Source organism: Charadrius vociferus, unplaced genomic scaffold (genome assembly GCF_000708025.1).
Source record: "Charadrius vociferus isolate BGI_N301 unplaced genomic scaffold, ASM70802v2 scaffold650, whole genome shotgun sequence".
Taxonomy (NCBI): Eukaryota; Metazoa; Chordata; class Aves; order Charadriiformes; family Charadriidae; genus Charadrius; species Charadrius vociferus.
The window spans coordinates 5,056,296-5,077,289 of record NW_009646736.1 but is presented as its reverse complement, the minus strand read 5'-3'; the positions used below and the strand labels follow the sequence as shown (position 1 = coordinate 5,077,289).

Here is a 20,994-nt window from a genome sequence, read left to right as displayed (position 1 = left end):
GCATTTAACCATAATGTTATGACTTCATGTTCTGTTCTCATCCGACCTGAACATGCAGCTGAAAGCACTGTGTGTGCAGCACATTTTGCTTTAAATGAAAGCAGGGGACCTGGTCCTGTAAGCAGTTTTGTTGATTACTGAGCTTTCTTCATTCCAGTACTTAAAGTATTCAGTATTCAGATACTCAGACTAGGGTGCTCTTGCCTTTTTGCTACTGACAGACTGGCCAAATGACTTCAGCAGGTCTGTAGCAAGTGAGTACGCGTGTATGCATATGTATATATGTAAAATATGTACATATTTAAAATAAATGGGTTTTATATATTTTTGAAATTATGACTATTAACTTGTTTGTTTTTATATAACTCATGTAAGCTTGCATTGCTGTACATAACTGTAGTGTTGAACACTAGAGAACTAAGTTCATTCCTTTTAATTGTTCACTCATTAAATAAATTTGCTTGTATACATACATCTTATATTATTTGTCCAATTTCTTCCTTTTTGTATTGATTTTTCTTTCTCGTACTCTTTTCTCTAAAGACTCTACGTTCTCACTAATTTTACCTCTGTCCTGCTCTTCAGTTCGTTGAAATTCTTATAAAAAGTATAAGAGTGGGAAAACCTAAGTGGTCACTTTGGATTCATTCCCAAACAAAAAATGCTAATAAGACTTAGATTTATATTAAAACGTACATTAATGGATAAATTTAACCAGGTATTTTAAATGCAAGCTAATTTCACTGTAGTAGATATGTTATAAATGAAGTCCCACCAATCATTCAGTATTTACATTTGTACGTTTATTTTTTTGTGTGTTTCAGTGCCATCCATGCACCAGTTAGGTCATTCACGTATTGATTTTTCTGATTTTATCTGAAAAGTAGATCCAGAGAAAATTATGCATATAGCAGTGGCAGTAGAGCCTCTCCTCCCACCCCCAGGTGGGAATCTGCTGTGCTTTATGTTCTCTATGCCAGATATGGCTTGCACTGTCTTCTGCAAAGCAAAGCTGATGAATTCACATAGCCTACACCTGAGAATGAAAGAGGGAAGGAAGGTAGTGGCATGAAGTTGAGCAGCCCAATTATTTACTTTTAGCTATACATTTGAATAAATTAATTTATCTTTTTATTGCCTTAGTTATACTCCTCAGTTTCCTGCAAAAGTCAATGAGAGGCATCAGAATGCTTATGTATATTATTAAAGAAGTTATTGCATAAAATTCTTACTGAAGACAATTATAATTTACAATTTATTGAAGAATATTAGATAGCTGATCAGATTATGCTTTATTATACTATTGGTTTTTCAAAGATACTCCAGCAGTTCTTGTTAGCAGAACTTGCCCTACCTCTCTTATCCCAAAGAGTCAGTGGGTGGGAAGAGCAGAGAGGAGGCATACGTGTAAAGTTTAGCCACCATAAAATACATGGCTTTAGGCTTATGACATTAGCCTAATGGGACAGGTTTGGAGGCTCCACATCATTGTGCTCATCCAGGTGAAGTTAAGTTATCGCACATGGTGATTTCATGCTGTCAGTACAGTCCATGTTAATGGCAATTACTAATTTTACCTTTTCAGGAAGGCACTGTGAATTATACAAAGATCCTTGTGTTAACATCAACTGTCAGAACGGTGGCACTTGTGACAGTGAAGGTCTAAATGCAACATGTATTTGTGCACCTGGATATACAGGCAAGTAATTTGTACATTGCACAGAACATCTAGTTGTCAATATTCACTGTGTCCAAAAGAAGACAAATACCAAGTAAGACTGTGTCTCTTCAAGGAAACAAATTAGTTTGGACTTTGCTGAATTGTAATCAGTTTAGGGAGAATGAAAAGTTCTTGTTATTATTTGCAACTGCTTTGAACTTTAAAAATTTTGCAGCAAAAAAGCCTGTTACTAAAGATAATTCACTAAACTAACAGCTATTTAACATGCCTGATGACCTTACTGCTTGAGACCAGATTGCATTTTAAAAATAACATTTTGAAGACTTCCAGGTAAACCAATATACTAATTGGACACTGCTGAAACTGGAAAATGTTTTAACATTGACCTTAGTTACTGCGAGCTGAAGAAAGAACTCATCCCGCTAGCTTAATATGCAATTGCTAAAAGCCCTAAAGTGCTTGTTATGAATCAATTTACACTTTCAGACTCATGGTAAGCAGCCCATTTAGTCTTTTGGCCTTGTATTTAAACTGATGTGATTGGTGTAATCCAAATACCTGCTGTCAAGAGAATTTACAACCTGATGCTCTGTGAGTCATGTAAGGTATTATCCAATGTGATAGTAATAGATTATCCCATTCATAGCTGTTTTGTAGATCAAATTGTGCTTTTTGATTGGTGCTAATTGAAGGGCATTTTTTGGAAAAGAGTTAGCTTTCTGTTGTACAGTGGCTGTTTCTCAGAGGCACTGATTATCTACATTACTGCATAAACACTCCAGAATATACATGATAAATTGTTATACCACATTGTTGTGGGATGAAATGTATATTTAAAGAAATGATACATAATCTGGGTGAGGTTAGTCAAGTCACTTAGCCCTCAGACTTTGTTTCACCTGGTTGAATGAGGATAATATTTCCTTCTTGGAGGCTATGTGAGATTTATTTCTTGAAACAGTTACAGAATACTTTTGATGTTCTGAGAATAAAGATGCTATTGAGCTATGTTTTGCAGCAAATTAAATGACTGATGATGTACCTGCTACAGGAGGTGCCTGCTATATAGGTTTGGTTTTTGTTGTTACTTTTTCCAATATAAGGTGAAGAATGTGAAATTGATGTAAATGACTGTGACAGTAACCCATGTCACCATGCTGGAACCTGCATAGATCAGCCTGGTGGTTACACCTGCCATTGTCCACATGGATGGGTTGGTGCAAACTGCGAAATACGTAAGTTTTGTAGCTTTCTAAAAATTTCTAAAAATGATACGTTATAATAAAGACATTTATATTTGTCTTTACATACCTATCTGCACAAATACTCTGAATCATCTGTAAATTACCAAAATTCTGTTAAATGCATTTTATTTTAGGCCCTAAGATTTCGAAAGCGGCTATGAAAGTTAGAAAATTCTGTTTCTGGGCACCCTACTTTGAGATGCGTTGGGCTAGAGATGCTATCTCACAGCAGTTTGCCTTTTAATTGCACTTATGCTTCAGAGCTTACTTTCATACTTACCTTGGGTAAAGTCTACTTCCATAGTGCTATAAGCATGATCCTAAAAGACTTGTATTGACTTCTGAGGACCTGCAGTTCTAGTGATGTTTCAGCAAAACAATTTTGAACTTGCTTACCTAAGGAAACAAGACCTGTGGGATTGTGCTGTGACTTATGTATGCATGCATTTACCAACTTTTTCAGGAATAACATTTCCAACCATAGGCCAATTTCCACCAAATTTCTTAGAAAGGTAAAGGTGTCCAAACCAAAATATTTCCTAAGTATTTAGTAAGATTTAGAGAGGTTCCATTGGTGGGTCTGGTGAAAGAACAGCTCCGGTGTTATCTCACTTGTTAGTACTGAGAAAAGCTTCAGTATAAGTGCACCTTTATGGAGCAGTAGAGAGTCTGTGAGAGGAAGAGAGTATGAAGCCCAACTGTGGAAGAGCTAAAACGGAAATTAGGCTTCATTAGTTCTGCTGCTCACAGAGCTACTTCGTATTTTGCTAATATCTTGTTCTTGGGCTACAGATATTGTCTTTACTAGGAAATTTAGCTGTGTATTTAACTGCTTGAATGCTCAGGGACTGCGGTCATAGATCCCTTCAATTCACGATACAGATACACATTGTGTGAGTGGATTTACACCACTTAGCACAGCTAATGTTGCAGGCATAGGTGATAGATTAAAAGAAATCCAAAAAACAGAAGAAGGGACTCAGAAAGCTCCTGTTATACATTCATGAGAAAATACCTACACAAAGGTTGGAATAAAAAAATGTTTTCTGTATCTCATTTACACAAGGAGCATATGAAAGTTCACTTTTTTACTCACTTTTTACTTAAATTAAATATTGACTGCTTTTTAAGTTGATTTCCACTCTTGATATTAGTCCTTACTTTAACACAGAAGACTGGACTGACACACAAGTTTTATCTTGACAGGTTTATGACCTCCTCTCCCTGTAATTGTTGGTTGCAAATTCAGTTTCAGTGCTTTCTGTTGAAAACAGAGACTGCAGAAGAGCATTGCTAGCTAGTCCAGAGATGGTGACAGCACTGCCTTTTTGTTGTCTCTGTGAATGGCACACACACTTCCCTGTGTGGTACAGAACCCTCATGACAGTGGAAGCACAATGTTGCGTGCTCTCTATGCCATACTGCTCATGCTCAAAGATGCTCAGATGAGATTCTACTGACAAGGCTGTTGTTAGTGATACCTGAAACATGCACATCCAAGTTGATCAGCAAGGCAGTGTAATTCTGCCTGCCTTAGCTAATAAGTAGTGGGCTGACAGACAGATGAGTTTAGCTCTTGGAGAATGCAATAATGATCCTGGAGTGCCTCAACATAGTAACAACTGTGTTTCTGTTACATTATGGAGTGGATAGATGCCAAAGGGAAACAGACGGGCTTGCATGCTTTCTGAGCCTTGCAGATGTGCTGGATGAAATCAGTGATGCTTGTTCTGGAGTCCTCCTTTGGCTGCCATGCTCTAGTCACTAGGATTTTGGCTGTTTGCACCTAAGATACATAGTGAGGTGCATATAAACACATGGGAAAATGGGAGGAGCACAACAGCGGGTGGAAGGAGCCTTTTCTACTGTCCAGCTACGCAGTTATTCCTGCTTCCTCCTGTGAGGGACACATGCCCCGAAGCACTATATGCGATAGGTAGGTTTCAGCTTCCTTCTGTGGTTGGTCAATATTAACTCTTTTCTGACCTGGTGTGTAAGCATACAGGAGAGAGTGGATAAAACTCTGCTTAAATGTTCTTCTCTTGAGCAAGGGGATTGTCTCTGCTTAGTGCGTATTTCTCTACACATAGCATCTGTTTGTGGTTGAACTCCAGTGGACTTGCCTGCTGCTCAAGAACTTGCTGCTTGTATTACACATTTGCAAACTGTGTAAGTTAAAATGATGGGAAGAAGCAACAGCACATTGTTGCTGCTGTTTTAAGCCTTTTACTGACTGGTTTGTTCTTTTATCTTGTGACTGCTACAACAGGAGGCAGGGAATTATCTGAGTGTTAACTGGAATTGATAACACTGCAAGGCTGATTCTCAACTAGAAATATGAGACCTTTTCCTTCCTTCTCAATATTTGGAGAATAAATCACATAGTATTGTTCATGGCAACTGTTCTCAATTGAACAGGTTGAAATTACTGTATCCAACAAATCAGGATAGCTAATAGAGTATATATGTAATAATAATAATATAAGAGATATAAAAAAATGCAATCTAGAAAATTCTGGTTTGGTCTTGAAGGAATGAAAACAGGAAAAACGTCTTTTCATAGTCACATAAAGATACAGTTTGAAGAACAATTAAGTTTAAAATTTGAGGGTTACCAATAGTTTCTTCAGTGAGCTTAACATCAGCAAATGTCTGATGTTCCCTTGCTATTTAAAGTCACTTTGACACAGCATCAAAGTAAAATGATGCCTTGTTGTGGGATGCCATGATATTTCACAATAGTCAGATAGAAGTATGGACGTGCAGCCTCTCTAACCAATGCAGTGGCTTATAGCCAAAGCTGTGGAAGCTTTCCTAAAGCGCTTGGATTTGAACAGGTATATAAAAGATTATGCAAATAGAGAGGGATTGAATTTTGAAGAAATCACTTTGCCAAAAGGATTTAGTCATTTGACTAAATGGATCACATTTTATCTTTTGTGATTTTCTGTTACTAGCCATGAAGGAGGCTGTTGGTACTTAGTCTTTTTTGTATAACAACTCTCTATTTATTATTAATAGTTCCCTATTTATTCACCAGCTGTTTTATCTGCTTGAAGTGACTAACTTAACAGGATTTCAGGGTTATCGTCTTGTCAAACTGTACTCTTTAATTTTCAAGTGCTCTATATACAACAAACTAGACAGGAGATAGATGTATGTTGCCTGGATGAACTGTGGTATTTATTATATCATTTAATGGTCCTTACCAGTGTTAGCAATTCCAATTAAATAGGATTAAATCAGTCGTAATTATAAAGAAGATATTTTTCCTTTCAAAATTAAACGTATTTGCATAAAAAGTTAATGGAGCATTCACTGTAAAAATACTTACAAAATGTCTCATATGAATTCTCTAATGCCTGATGGTTATTTGTTAATATCATTACCTCTGCCACTTTTGTCATTATTAGTGTAGTTACAAAGGTAAGCCAAACCATGTGGTTACTTGAAAACTAACATAATGAAATATTTGTAGTACAGACTGTGCAGTGCACATTGAAATCTAATTTTTAATTAATTTTATGAACATCACTATGACAACAGAATACCGTGATTTTGAGCTGTCATATGTTCTTTCTAATCTTTGGAGTATAAGCTGTTAATCTTTGTATTTTTATCTGGTGAGGAAGAAAGGAGGAAATTTCTCTCATCCTTATCATCCAGAGATGGAAGACACGGAGTTTAAATCAGAACTGTCTTGCCATATATCTGCGCACATTATATCTGAATTTGGCCTAGTCTGACAACCTGACAGAAACCACCGAGTGTGACGAATGTGCTGCAGAACAGAAATAGAAACCCATCCCAAACTCCACAGAGCACAGCTCCCTCATATCCCGACTGGGGAAACTGCAGTAACAGCATTTTAGATACATTAAATCACTGAACGATTCAGGCTGATCAAAACTCTACTGCTCTCTGAAGCAGATAACACAAACAAGCAGTCCTGTAAGCTCAGCTCCCATTTGCAGACAAAAAGTCTAAGCAAGCCCAAGATCAGAGGCGCTCCGGGACAACCTTTCCCGCTGTAAACAAAGAGCAACCATTCCTTCAAACTCTGCCCAGATTAATCCCACATGTTACAGCTTCAGGCTTTCTCTATACCTTCCTCTAAAATGCGCCCCCACCCCCCACTCTCCCACCCCCCTTATAAATTCCTCTGTGTTTCTACCACTGATGGAGATTATATCCACAGATGCCACTAAACTTGTGATTTCAGCTTAGGTGCTTGAATCAGCTACCTGCCATCATCAGCATTCTTGAGAGGTGGCTTCTAAGAATATCTTAAAATCTCAAAGCATGTGCTTGATAGCCCCGTTCCCAGACCGTTTGTGATTAAGTAAAGGGAGTTTCTAAAACAGTGCAAAGCAGAAGTCCGTTTGAAAAGGCAACAGTCACCTGCTAGAAGTAACTTTTGCAGTGTCAGATTTCTGTAGCCAGAATGATTCAAGTCTGTTCTTGATTTGAAATAATTTATGAGACCATAGGCTTAAAAGACTGCCAAAAATGAACCCTAGAGGGAAGTACAGGTTAATTAGAAATACTCTGACACATGCTAGAGAAAAACAGATCTGAGGACATAGGCAATTGATAGACAGTCTGTTTGGCATTGATAGACAATAGTTTGGGCATCAAGAATATTTATAAAGAAGGTCTGGAATACATAAATACAAGAAACCTCTTCCAGATTGGCTTGTCTTTAAGGTCTGCTTTGAGACCTCTCAGGGAAATTATGCCTGAGAGAAGACAAGTGGTCTCAGTACTGTAACACCTTATGAGATACTGGTTTTGTCTTTGAAATGCTGGTTTTGAAGCCTCCGCAGTCTGGTGGAGATAGGCATAATGAAAGCCTGTGTTTCAAATTAAAAACCAAGTATGTTTAATACATATTAAATCACACATTTTAGTAGAAGGATTCACTATTAGAACAAAATGCACAGAGAACTTGTGGATTACTAGAAGCTTTTACATAAAACCTGCCTGCCTTTAGAGAACATACAGTATAACATAATGCAAGAATAACGAGATGACTTTCTATGACTTGGGTTGCGCAGGAGATCAAACTAGGTAAGTGCTCCTATATGACCTTAAAAATCTACAAAAAAAGATGGGTGAAGGATCAAGATAGTGCTATTCAAATTTGTTGCATGTTAGGCATGGTGACATATCCATAACGGAGCCTGGGAAGGTTCAAATTACACATCCCCCTAGCTTCAAAAGTCTCCACAGAAATATTGAAAGTGAATACCATAAAATAATTCTATTCAGCAGTAAGGATGTGAAATACTAATTAATGGTAACCTTTTATTTCTCATGGGCAGATCTGCAGTGGAAGTCTGGGCATATGGCAGAGAGTCTAACAAATATGCCTCGTCACTCCCTCTACATCATAATTGGGGCTCTCTGTGTAGCATTTGTCCTGATGCTGATCATTCTGATTGTGGGAATATGTCGCATCAGCCGCATTGAATATCAAGGCTCTTCCAGGCCAGCCTATGAAGAATTTTACAACTGTAGAAGCATTGACAGCGAATTCAGTAATGCAATTGCTTCTATCCGACATGCCAGGTTTGTTCTGGGGATGGTAATTTAAAAGAAATCTGTTACAATGCCTAATTTCAGTCCATGCATAGTGCTTCTAACTGCTGTTGGCAGAGAATGTGCTGCTTTGCTGTGAAAAGACAGGATCACCAGCATTGCTCGTTGTCCTTTTTTGATCCCTGTTCTGTTCTCCTCTGAAGTGCGATAATCCAGCACAACTTCTTGAAAACAGGGAGAGTTATTCTGAATTTATTTGGTGTAACTGGTGAAGAGGGACAGATGCAGAATTTTTAGCCTGTAAGATCTTCTGTTTGGGATGTATATATTCTTTAACTGATGCATACAAGTAATTTGATTAGATAGCAAAGGCACATTGATTTTTGTGACTAATTTACCAGATTATTTAGTGACATTCTCTTCAAATCACTCATTTTTGTGCTCCTGTTTGCCTCAGAATTAGGATCTTTCTTGCTTGCTTTCCTAGAGATAGTAATCTTTTGAATTTTAATCTTAATGGAGCACTTGCAAGCCAGGGCATTGAGTGTTAGACTAATACAGAAGTAGGACTGGAAGGGATTTGAGAGCTCATGTAAGCTGTTGCACTGATATAGCATTAATTATACTTAGCTCACTGACAACAATTGTGTTTAAAAAACTCCAAAGCAGTTGAAATGAGAAAGGGTTTTCCTAAAATTCAATCTGTATTTTCCTTGCTATGAATTAGGCAGCTTCTTTCTCACTGCTCTTCAGGTTGTAAGGAAGCATAATTTATCACGGCTCCCTTTATAGTAATAATGTGCATCAGGTGTTTTTCTCCCCCCCCCCCCCCCCTTTTTTTTATAATAAAACAAACAAAGCAAAACAATCTCTTTCTTCCCTAGACTCAGCTAACCCATTCCTTCAATATCTCTTCCTGGATCATGTCAGCTTTTTCATTGTGTCCCTGAGACACACCCCAGATTGTCTTTCTCTTTTTTTGAAGGGTGTTCCCCAACTGGAAATATTTCTCCAGATGAAGGTTTCCTTGTACCAAATGAACTGAGTAATCACTTTCTGTATTGTATTTATGGTATTTCTGTTCTTACATCTGAAAACGAAACCTGCTTGCCTTTTTTTTTAATTTGCATAACATTAGTGACTGATGATTTAATTTTGTAACCTGTTAGACCTTTTCCTCACCCCAAGATCCTTTGTGCCATTTTGCTTCCTAGCCAGTATTATTTTTTCTGTATTTGACATCTCTCTTAATAGGGTAGAACTTTCATTGTTGTTGTTCCTTTTTCCCATTTCTTCAATTTTGCAAGTTCACTTCAGATTCCAACAAGAGTGTTTGTGTATGTTGCCATTAAAATGCTTTTTAAAGAATGAAGACATTCCTGTGCATTGACATGCAGACATGCATGCATATTGGTTGGTGATTGCTGGTAATTCATTTTCCGAATACTCCGGTTCTGCTTCAATACAAATTAAACAGATTAATTTGTGCCACCACTGAAGTCGTCAAAGTTATCTGAAATAGATGAGGACTTCCCACGGACTCAGTTAATCACATAGTAGCTTTGGGCAGTAGCTCTTTAAACTGTTCCAACTAGATTTACAACGAAACATTTGTTCATTGTCAAAATATATTAGTCAGTAAATATTTTAAAAAGAAAGATGTGTACAGATGATTTAACATAGCAACAAAATCAGTGTTCTTTTAAGTCCTCCTTTGCCACTTAGCCTCACATTTCTTCCAGTAGGAGCTCAGCATCTCCGCACCACACATATCCTGAGAACTCCTTTTTCCTTTAGTAGTGTAGTGGGAGAGGAGGGAGTTGCTTTATGGCCCATAAAAAGCCTTACAGTTTTTTATTATTTGGCCTTTTGAATGTTTACTGTTATGTACTATACATCTCCCAGGGTGGAGAGCAAGGTGCAAAAATAATACTGCTAATCTTTCAAATTAAACACCTCCCTCCTGCTACTGGAGCAGTGATGAATGTGTCAATCCTGATCAGTTACTACTCGCTGAAGTGGTACTTCGTGCTTCCCCAAGGACTGGAATTGGTCTCCTGAGGAATAGAGTGAAACAGCTGGGTTTTCTTACTTACTTCTTAAAGCAAATTGGGCAGCTGTCTATCTAAGGGTACCAAGGGGAAGTGTACCAGCAAGGCAGGATCTTTTTCATCTGAATTTTCCGTCTTTTGTAGTTTCACCGGCAGGTAATGGAAATGGTAAAAGCTTTCCCGTATGAAACCTTTCAAATCTTGGAAGTTGAGGTAGTTCAGGTCTTTATGGCTGCTGTATAGATTACTCTAAATGTATCTCTGTTTATTACTGAAGGCAAAAGTTTAGAAAAACAGGTTTTCATCAGGGTTTAATAGCCTCTGCAGAAGTTCTTAGACTCGGATATATTCATGATGGTTTTTCAGATCCATATTATGCAGTTAAAAATTATATTATTGGAACCTGTCAGCAAAGGGTTTCCCTATCTTGGGAAAGGTGTTTCTACTTAATGCAAATAAATGTTTTCATTCCAAATAATTCTCTGTGCCTCTCAGACAATGGATGCCTTATAAAAATCCAAGATAGAGCTGCCAAGTCAGGTAATTCACAGAGGTTTAGTGGGAAGATTATTGTGTTTATTTTGGTTTCAGGAAGAAATAAACCATTGCTTTGGTCATTTCAATCCTGGAAAAAGAGCACAACTTTTATAGTTATTTTTGCATAAACTTTTAAATCTGTATATTAAAAATACCAAGATCTGAATTTTCAGAATTGCTATATTTAAGAGACCTACTTTCAAACAATAGATTCTCAGCATTTTCTTGAAATCATTCCCTTTCCCAGTTAGATACTTAACCTTATTAGCAATTTTGGAAAATGGAGGCCTAAGGAATAGTGAATAGATTATTTTCTTTAAATGTAAGGTTTATGTTAAAGTCACTAAATGTCCTGGGAGTGTAGGTGCCTGTTGCATACTCAGTAAATGACTTTAAAATTACGTGTTTATGTTTCTCAGCAGATCTTTTTCTTGATAGCTTTTTATAATTTGGTCTTTGCTAACCAAGGTACTTGCTGTAGGAGAAAACGAATGTGCTCAAGGATCACAACTAATAAATGTCTACTTCTAGGGAACGTTCTTAGAATCGGCAGATCAGAACTAGATAGTTTTACAACAAACACAGCTCTCTTTAGTATCCATTATACAGAGAGTAAATAGACACTCCTTTTATGTTAAAGATTATACATTTTAAAGAGAGACTGTAATGAAATAGCTGACCATTGGCTACGGCAACCATAAGACATAATTGAATTGGAATCAGGATCTGTTGTTGAAACTATCTGGATCGTTCACTTTAGAAAAGCATCCACACTGAACTCATAAAATAGCTGCTTACAGAGGCTGTACATTTTTTGTATGTCTAGATATCATTAGCAGTAGACTTCACGCACTACTTGCAGTGTGGTTTCTTTAATTTTAACTTTCATGTGCTGACTCTTCTTTTGTCTATGTGCAAGTTGAAGAGTCTGCTTCATCAGACTCTGATTAAGTCATCTTGTCACAGCAGGGTAAGCTTCTCTCCACTGTACATTCTCCATGTTCCTGTGCTTGAGTGGGCTGTGTTAGATTGACACGTCCTAAGCTTCCAGAATGGGACGAGCTTCAGCACATGCTCATTTCTTACCATTTCCTGACATAGACTTCAGTGATAAGTTTCAGTCAGCTACCTCTTTGTGAAAGTGTGATCACATGCACAAGTACTCTGAGCTCTACAGCACGTGTCAATGGCTTGGTCCTCTGCCAGAGTCTCAGCTTTGTGGGAACTCTAGGATGACACTTCAATTATACTGAGGAACTCTAAATAGCACTTGCGCACATCGCCTTTTCTCTGAATAATGCAGAGGCAATTATTCTTCTCATTATTCTCCTCCTGTGGAGGCAAAAATAATCCTTTCCTTCTGTGGGTATGCCTTTTTTTTAAAGAAAGAAATCTAAAATTCTGGTCTTTTCTTTCTCGTTTAAACTTTATTTGTGGACTTCTTATACTAGTCGCCGTTTTAGAACAGAGTAGTGACACGTGGTTTCTTTATTCTGCTTCTGGGAAAACTCCAGCCTATGCCGCAGAAATTGGAGGATACCATTTCCTTGGAGTTCAGCTGTCGAATGTTCTCAAAAGTCTTCTCCTTGAATGGAATTGTTGATGTTAAAGGCTCTCTATGATTAGCCATCTGTAGAAATGTCCTTCTAAGGAAATCGAGGGGCAACCCTGTTCCACATCTGAAGTAGAATTTGCAGTCTCTCTCACACATACATATATACACACGCATGGAGCTGCCCGTGCCAAGAATTCCTACATTGAATATATACTGTCCTCAAAACTATCATGGAACACTCAGTCTCTCTTAGTCAAGTTGCACAGGTTTCTCTTATTCAATGTTTCATCACAAAGTATATTTTCTAATTCTCATGTCATTTACCTGACTTTGTGATCATCCCTACGCCACTGAATCGGTGTCTCTTGCAGATTGCATTGGTAATTGTTTTCTTTTATGTCATCCATTAAACAATAAAATAGCATCCTTGTGCAATCCTGCTAGATACACGCCCATTGAACTAAGATGTCCCATTTAACAATTCTGTTTTGAGTCATCCAAGGTTTGTGTTAACTCTGTTTAATGTTATGAGCAGGGACTGGCTTCTGAACCGCCTGATCAAAGCAATGTGGTCTACCAGCTAGATGGTTCAGCCAGGCCACAAACAGCTAGCACATGTGCTGTGGTCTTTTCTCAGTGTTTTCTAATTAGGGGCACATGTCAACCCTGACCTACACAAGAGAACAGTATTTGTACTGCTTCACTGTCTGCAAAAAAACCTGTGTTCTCTACCTGTCAGAAAGGGCAAAATTTGACTTAAATCATTGGAGAATGTTCACATTGGTTTTTGTATCTATGCAAAACTATTTCCATTGAACCCTTGAGAATCTCCTTGATGGAGGAGGGTGATTCAGAATTAATTGTTGCCTCTGATTTAGTAAGATGCCATAACTTGATTCCTTCATTCAATTCTTGGAATTTTGTCTCATTTACAGAAAATCAGGTTTATCCATCACAATGCTGACGAGTGAACATGGCCTGTCTGTATTTATTAAAGAAAACTACAGAAGAAAGCAGACATTCATACATGGAAATGTATCTAGTGTGTCCTTATTGACAGCTGAAGTACTTTGAAAAAAATGAAATTTCCGCCATATATATCATAATGCTTCCAGCCATTTTATTTTTGTCAACAATTCTAGATCACTGAAAACAGCCAAGAATTAAATTGGAACAGTAAGGAAGTTGCAGAAAAACCTTGAAAAAAAATCAATTTAATTTTGGTTTGGTCTAAATATCCTCAAAATCTTAATTTTCTGAATCTCACCTTCCAGTGTGCACAACTTAAATTAATATAGACTTAATATGCTACATAAGAAGGGGATACATAGAATCCTTAGTGTGAATAACTATATAAATAAGTCTTTCTGTTTCTGTGTTTGTATTTTCTCTGATCATAAGCAAAGAAAACTTGACACTTTTTGCCTCATTTTCCTGTGATCCTTTTTTTTTTTTATTTAAAGCTCCTGCAATTGTAGTCAGAACACTATAGCAATTTTTCCACTTTCAAGTTGCATTTCTAGCACTATTTTTGTATCTTAATAAATGATCAGAAGGGGTGATAGACTGTCTATGCAATGCAAAGCCACCGAAAGAAGTTCTGGATGTGCCAGCACTGGGGTCACAGCGGGTCCCTGCACAGGCAGGTACAGCCTGGTTCTTAGCAGTGATGGTTGACTAGGAGGAGCACGCTCTTGCTGGTGAACATTTGCTAGATTAGCGTGTTAATGTGGCATTGCAATATCCTAACTGCCATTAATTTTGCCATTGTTGCAAAAAGCGTGCAGCATGTTGGTAATTTAAACGTGCTTCTCAACTGGATGTTTGGTGAGCAAAGACTTCAAGTTCATTTTTAAAATGCTTTGTCCACAGCTTGCAACTCAATTCCGTGCACAACTGTTGCATTTCCAAATGCAAATGTGACACATGTTCAGTTTTGGGCGCCACAATATAAGAAGGACATTGAGGTGCTGGAGAGGGTCAACAAAGCTGGTGAAGAGTCTTGAGAATAAGTCTTTTATGGGGAGTGACTGAGGGACTTGGGGTTGTTTAGTCTGAAGAAGAGGCTGAGGGGAGACCTCATTGCTCTCTACAACTACCTGAAAGGAGGTTGTGGAGAGGTGGGTGTTGGTCTCTTCTACCAAGTAACAAGTGATAGGACAAGAGGAAATGGTGTCAAGTTGCGCCAGGAGAGGTTTAGGTTAGACATTAGGAAAAATTTCTACACTGAAAGGGTTATAAAAGACTGGAACATGCTGCCCAGGGAAGTGGTTGAATCGCCATCCTTGGATGTATTTAAAAGCTGTCTAGATATGGTGCTCAGTGACATCGTTTAGAAGTGGGCCCGGTAGAGTTAGATAACAGTTGAACTTGATGATCTTGAAGGTCTTTTCCAGCCATAACGATTCTATGATTCTACGATAGTTGTCTGTTGTTTGTTTATTTTTTGTAAATATACATGACCTGACCTTAATGTTGGTTGTTAGAGCAGGCTCTAAAATAAAATTCTGGCCTTGCTGAAACTGTATCAGTTTCACTCTTGCCTTCCACAGTCTTCCTATATTGTGATACTGCTGAATTCCACAACAGAATTCCTGCAGCCTTTGATGAGGAATCTGTTTCTTGTTTGCAAGATTTTTTTTTTTATTCTATTTGATACACATATTTCAAAAGTCACAGTTCAGATATCTAAACTTCTGTACTTCTGGTATGTTGTGATACAATTTAGAATTTACCAAGGCTCTCTGGATTTGTTTCTGACTGTGTATCATAACTCAGTGGGTTGTTGCCGTTAACTCACTCATACTTCTGTTTGTCACCAAAAGCTTTCTTTTGTTTCCAGGTTTGGCAAGAAATCCCGACCTGCAATGTATGATGCAACCCCCATCGCTTACGAAGATTACAGCCCAGATGACAAACCTTTGGTTACACTGATTAAGACAAAAGATTTGTAATCTAGTGTATCTTTTTTGGATTATTTTTCAAAAGGATGGGCTACTAACCTAATTTAAATATTTTTAAGAAAGCATAAGTAATTTAAACCATTAGATGCTTCAGAATTTTCTGTAGAATATTTAAGAACCAATTTTCTGCAGCTTTTAGTTTGGAAAAATATTTTAAAACAGAATTTGTGAACTTCATTAATTACATTTTAATGTACCTTAAGCTCTATAAACTATAAGCTTATGATAGTGTGTGCTTTTTTCTTGGTAGACACTATTACTAAACCCAGATGAGTTTCTTGTGGTTGTTACAGAGCAGAAAACAATAATTAATGAGGAGTTCTTTATGACATGTCAGTGCCAGCTTTCTCAGTAGAGGTAGGAAAAATGTGAAGCATATGATATATAATATATCCATTAATTAAAAAAAGTCTAAAATGTTTGTGTTGTGAAAAAGAAACTAGTAAGAATTATTATTCCTAATCTGAATGAATTAGCTTTTGCCTTATTCCATGCATGGATAGATAACCTATTTCTCCATTATTTCCTGAAAGTTGCTGAAACATACTCTTGAGTTGATGTTTGACATTTTTGTAATAGTATTCAGGCTAGGCCTTGTATAATAATTAAAGTGCCTCTTGAGGCAAAGTAAGGGCATGATCCTTTAAACATTGAAATCAATGAGAGAACTTCCATTGACTTCAGTGGGCATGGGATTGGATCCTACAATTGGACTGAATCTATATTTTTCTTTAAAGGTTAAAGTTTTTTATATTGTGAGTAAACTAAGCATATGGTTTGGGTTGTTTGTTTCCTAAAGGTTGTTGATGTACAGTATCGTTTCATGAAATATTGTGTATTTCTCATAGTGCTTCTTATTTAGGATCAGTATGGGGTTTTTGTGGCTGTATTTGATTGCTTATGGGCTTCTTAAAATTCTTGCTTATTTCAGAAAATATTGAATAAATGTTATCAAGTGAAGATTGCAGCTGTTTCTTTTGTTTTACTTCATTTGAAAGTGCAAGGTTATCTATAAAGTTGAAAGAAGACATTCCAGCTGTTAATTTGAAAAGGAAAAAATTGACTTTATTAACAAGGTAATCTCTCAAAAGTGAGACAAATATAGCACTGGAGTAACGATGCAGCCCTGCAGTCCAGGCCATATGAACCACAACCTGTTCCTGAGTGGATCGACTGCAAATCCCAGCTCAAAGTTGTAGCAAGAGTAAGTTTTTGTTGCAGAACAACTTGTTTATGTGAGTAGGCTTGATCTGACTTTGTGTTTCAAAGAGGCCTGCCATTGGGGAAGCCAAGACCACATGGCATAAGGGCAAATTGCTGTAGCTACCTATAGATCCTGCTGTGTGGTGCTGTGCTAGGGCCAGTCAGCACTGGTATATTACAGGCACTGAAGGGCTAAGCTCTGGTTGACCTCTTAATGTTGGAAACTCTTGGAATGCATCCAAAATCTTTGCATTTCACATAAATAACGTTTCCAGACAGAAAAAAGATGTTCCCAGGAAAACACAAGCTTCTGATCACCTTTGTGTGAGGACAGCCATTGTCAAAGGCAGTCCTTCCCTTTTCGTGCTACTGCTGACATCTCCAGACCCCAGATCGGCCACTAAAACCAGACATAATTAGGAACTATAAAGATAAGAAAGTTGCTACTGGTTTTACTGTCTTGTTTAGGTGGGCAGTGTGCATCTCGTATATTACTTTTAATTTTGAATTTCGTTATTATTGCTGCTTCTAGTTACAGTCACAGCAATTGAATTATTTTCCACATCTTGCACAATTAGTGTTGACAAAAGGCAGACAAATTACTGTGAATCAAGTTGTTAGTGTTGCTAAAATGTAAATTTTATTGCGATATTACATTCTAGTTAATAATTTAATCCCAACCCTCTCCAAAATAAAAATGGAGAGTATATGCACCAGATACAGGCCAAATTTGAAATGTCGTAAAGGAAAGCAAATGAAAACATCTTTCAGTGGAACTGTTATCTGTTAGAGAAGCACTGCTCAAAGAGTCTCTGACTGTTAGGAATGGCTAACAGTGAATAAGCAGGTTTGTAACACCGTGCTGTGTTTGAGTTATGGAAATGCCAAATGCATCTCAGAAATCCAGAATACCTTTCCTGATATCCTGTATCTGCTACCATGGGCTTTCAATGACATTGGCCCAAGACAATAATTACTAGTAAGAGACCTACAAAAACTAGATTCAAGCCTCCGTTTCATTCTTCAGGCATAGTTTTTTTATGACAAACATTCTGCAATTGCATCTGATGGCTGCCAGACCAGCTTCAGTGGTACAGTTTGCTGCTGCTGCTTTATTCCAGGTATGGAAACTTTTGTTTGTGGTGACTTCCAGGAGTGTTTTAAGAATCCCTTAGAAAGAAGGGCTGGGAAGAAGCTATATCCTATGCTGTTTTTTGTAACTTGTGTGGAACAGGGGCAAATACATTGGTCTTATAATTGATTTGTTAATGGGATGAAAAGAAATACTAATTCTTCAGAGTTTTCAGCCTTTTCAGTGGTAAAATATTGGTTTATCTTCGAAGATCTACAAATCTATATAAAGCACGGAACAAGTGACTCCGTTCTAGGGAATATACATATTCATAGTCCATATTTTACAAGAGAGTCATTGCAATGAGCAGAAGCCCTTCTGCATACAAATCACACCTTGGTAGTGATTCTTGACCATCCTATATTTCTCTCAAGTGACTGACCTGAAAGATAAGTAATTTGTGAGGAGCTATTTTCCTGTCAGCTTGCAGCCTCTAGCTTCTGTAAATCATCCTGTGCTTCCCGTGAACTGTGCTTTGAAAATTACTTTTGCTCCTTCCAATTTATTTTATTGAACTCTGATGGCATGTTATGCATGCACTATGCCTGTATCCGTGCACTTCTGAGATACTTGTGAAGCACTGCACTGCCTGCCAGATGGAGCAGCCCTCAGATCCGGAGGGAACAAACCCATCCTGAGCTTTTACCCCAGCTCTGAAGCTGCTAGAACAAGCTGGTTACTGCCTTTATATGCCAGACCATGTCTTTCTGAGGATATATGTGAATGCAGACAAAGGACACTGATTATTCCATATCCTTTTCCCATACCAGAGGGGGTTTGTTCTGTACAGGGAACAAATATAACTATATAGCAAATACCACCTGCTGTTAATATACTACATATGAGGGTTTTGCTGTAAATCATCCAGATGCAGAAATGGGGAACTGCATGTGCTCTTCCCCCTGGCAACAGACTAACAGCCTCCAGCTCCTCCTGCAGATGAGGACAACTGTCTGGGCTTGTCATTAACCTCCAGTACTTGTGCAGTCCCTAACTTTGGACCTTTTTATTTCCTCTTCCCTCTGGAAATAAGAGAACTCCCTGAGTGTTTTTCTCCCCAGCAGCATAGACATGTATTCTTACATGCTTCTTGGGGTTGTGTGAAACTTGCAGTTACAGCTCAGAGTTGTGATACATGTGCTAACAGGGAAGTTCCATGGATTCTGGATAGAGTCAGTCTGAAATGATGAAGACAGCACCCCTGACCCTGGGGTTGGCCTAATTGCAGTATGATATAAATACAAGGCCCAAGGGAAGAGTTGAGCACAACAGGTAGAAAACACATGTTGACTAAAACCATAAAAACTATCCCCATTAAAACCTAGGGATGTGACCCTAACTTTAGCTAAGAAAAATTAGACCATTGCCACAGCTTCAGCCTCTCTTTGCACCTTGTCTCTGGGAGGTGCTTTGGGCATTGGTGTGCCACCTCTGTGGCTGGGTGGGGGCCTCTCTGTCTCCACGCCAGAGGGGAGGGTGTAGCTGAACCCTTGGGTGACCATGGCTGGAAGAGAAGCCTTGGTCCCCCACCAGGACCAGTTTTCAGTAGCAGACCTTGTACTTGGGAAGAAACTGGATATCCATCCTTTCACCTTCTTCCAAACGGTGAAAAATGGTGTTGCTGAGGGGCGTGGGTAGCTTGTGAGGCAGGCAGGGTTCCTCTGCCAGCGCAGGAGACCGTGTCCCCATCACAGGGGGCTCATTGCGGTGTGCTGCGTGTCCCTGCGCTGCTCCTTGGGCGAGGGGCCACGGCCTTTCTGCCCTCTGGCACCAAGCCATCCTCCCGCTTTGGAGACCCATTTGAACCCCCCGCGATGTGTCCCTGTGCAATGCAGTGACAGCCCAGGCCGGGCAGGCGGCAGCAGAGGCTGGGAGCAGGCGGTGGCACTGACATTCCCCGGGTCGCGGATGAGACTTGTTTGCTCTTAGTTTACCCTATTTCTGTTGGCAGAACTATCAAATGGGGGCTCAGGGGGAGGCTAACGGCCAGGGGAGAGCTGGGGGAGGCGCAGGTGGTCTGTGAGGAGTTGGGGGGAGACCTGAGGCACCCCCTGTCACGATTAACCCTGTGTGTTGTCAGTCCAGGCTGGGTAACATCCCGCACCAAAACCACCCATCTGATTTTGCTGCAAATATCACCAACTGGTACACTGGTGTGAGGGAAATGAGAGCTGAGAAGAGATTTAAGCTCAGTAAAGCACGTCTTTGAATGGTAAAAGTCTCTACGTGCTCAATTCCTTTGAAAACAATGGGAGTTTGAAGATGGTATTTGTGACCTTTTGGGGAAAATTGGTTTGGTGTCTCTCTGAATCTAAAAATATAAAAAAAAAATCTGACCATAGGAGTATCTAGCACTACAGCAAACATTGCTTACTTCAGCAAAGTCTCGTGAGGTGAAATTTCAATCACAGCATTGATGTTTTCATCTTAGCTCAGCTTTATTTCTGGAAATGGCTTGGCTTTTCTCCAGCCGGGCTTTGTTGAGAAATGCCTCTGCAGATGTGACATTCCTGAAGACGTATAGTTTCTCTTTTGATAGCAATAGACACCTGATGAGGAATAAATTCAATGCCTCTGAATATTATTCTCTGTTGTGGATGGCTCAGAGGAATTAAACAGCCCCTCCTCACTTGTGTTGCCAGAGTTATGCTTACTGGGAACTCCTTTGCCCCTTCATGTGGCTAAATCCTTCTGTGTCCAGAATTTCTCTGAGATTCCCTTCTCATTTTGCCCACAACTGCTCAGCTTTTGCAGTACAGACCAGCACACTGCATCAGAGCAAGCTGTGCCCCATCCTTAATAGCTGAGCTAATCCAGCCCATTCTCCCCTCAGGTGCCCAGTTTCTGTGTGAGCTGTTTGTTGCACGGTCAGCTTTGGGAACCTCTTCTTCTTTCCCTGCTGTTGTGTTTCCAAGCTTTGTGTGCTACTCAGTACTGACTGGGCTGAAATCTGCTATTTGGGTGTTACTCACATATTCCTCCCATATTCCTGACCTCAGAGGGAGTGCAGAAGTACGGGCCTCCCATGGACCACTTCTTCCTGCTTGAATGTGGGAGGCAGATGAAAACCAGTTTAATTCAGGAAAG

The 20,994-nt window shown here is 38.9% G+C and overlaps 1 protein-coding gene across 1 annotated transcript in view; it reads left to right on the top strand.

Annotated features, from left to right (window-relative positions):
* DNER (delta/notch-like EGF repeat containing) overlaps positions 1–16,539 on the top strand; it is an 87,536-nt gene extending 70,997 nt beyond the window's left edge. The window contains exons 11-14 of the mRNA XM_009890313.1: positions 1,586–1,699; positions 2,785–2,916; positions 8,250–8,496; positions 15,452–16,539. Of these exons, the coding sequence (XP_009888615.1) occupies positions 1,586–1,699; positions 2,785–2,916; positions 8,250–8,496; positions 15,452–15,563 (605 nt within the window). The 3' untranslated portion in view covers positions 15,564–16,539. The remainder of the gene's footprint in view (positions 1–1,585; positions 1,700–2,784; positions 2,917–8,249; positions 8,497–15,451) is intronic.
* The last annotated feature ends 4,455 nt before the right edge of the window (positions 16,540–20,994 follow it).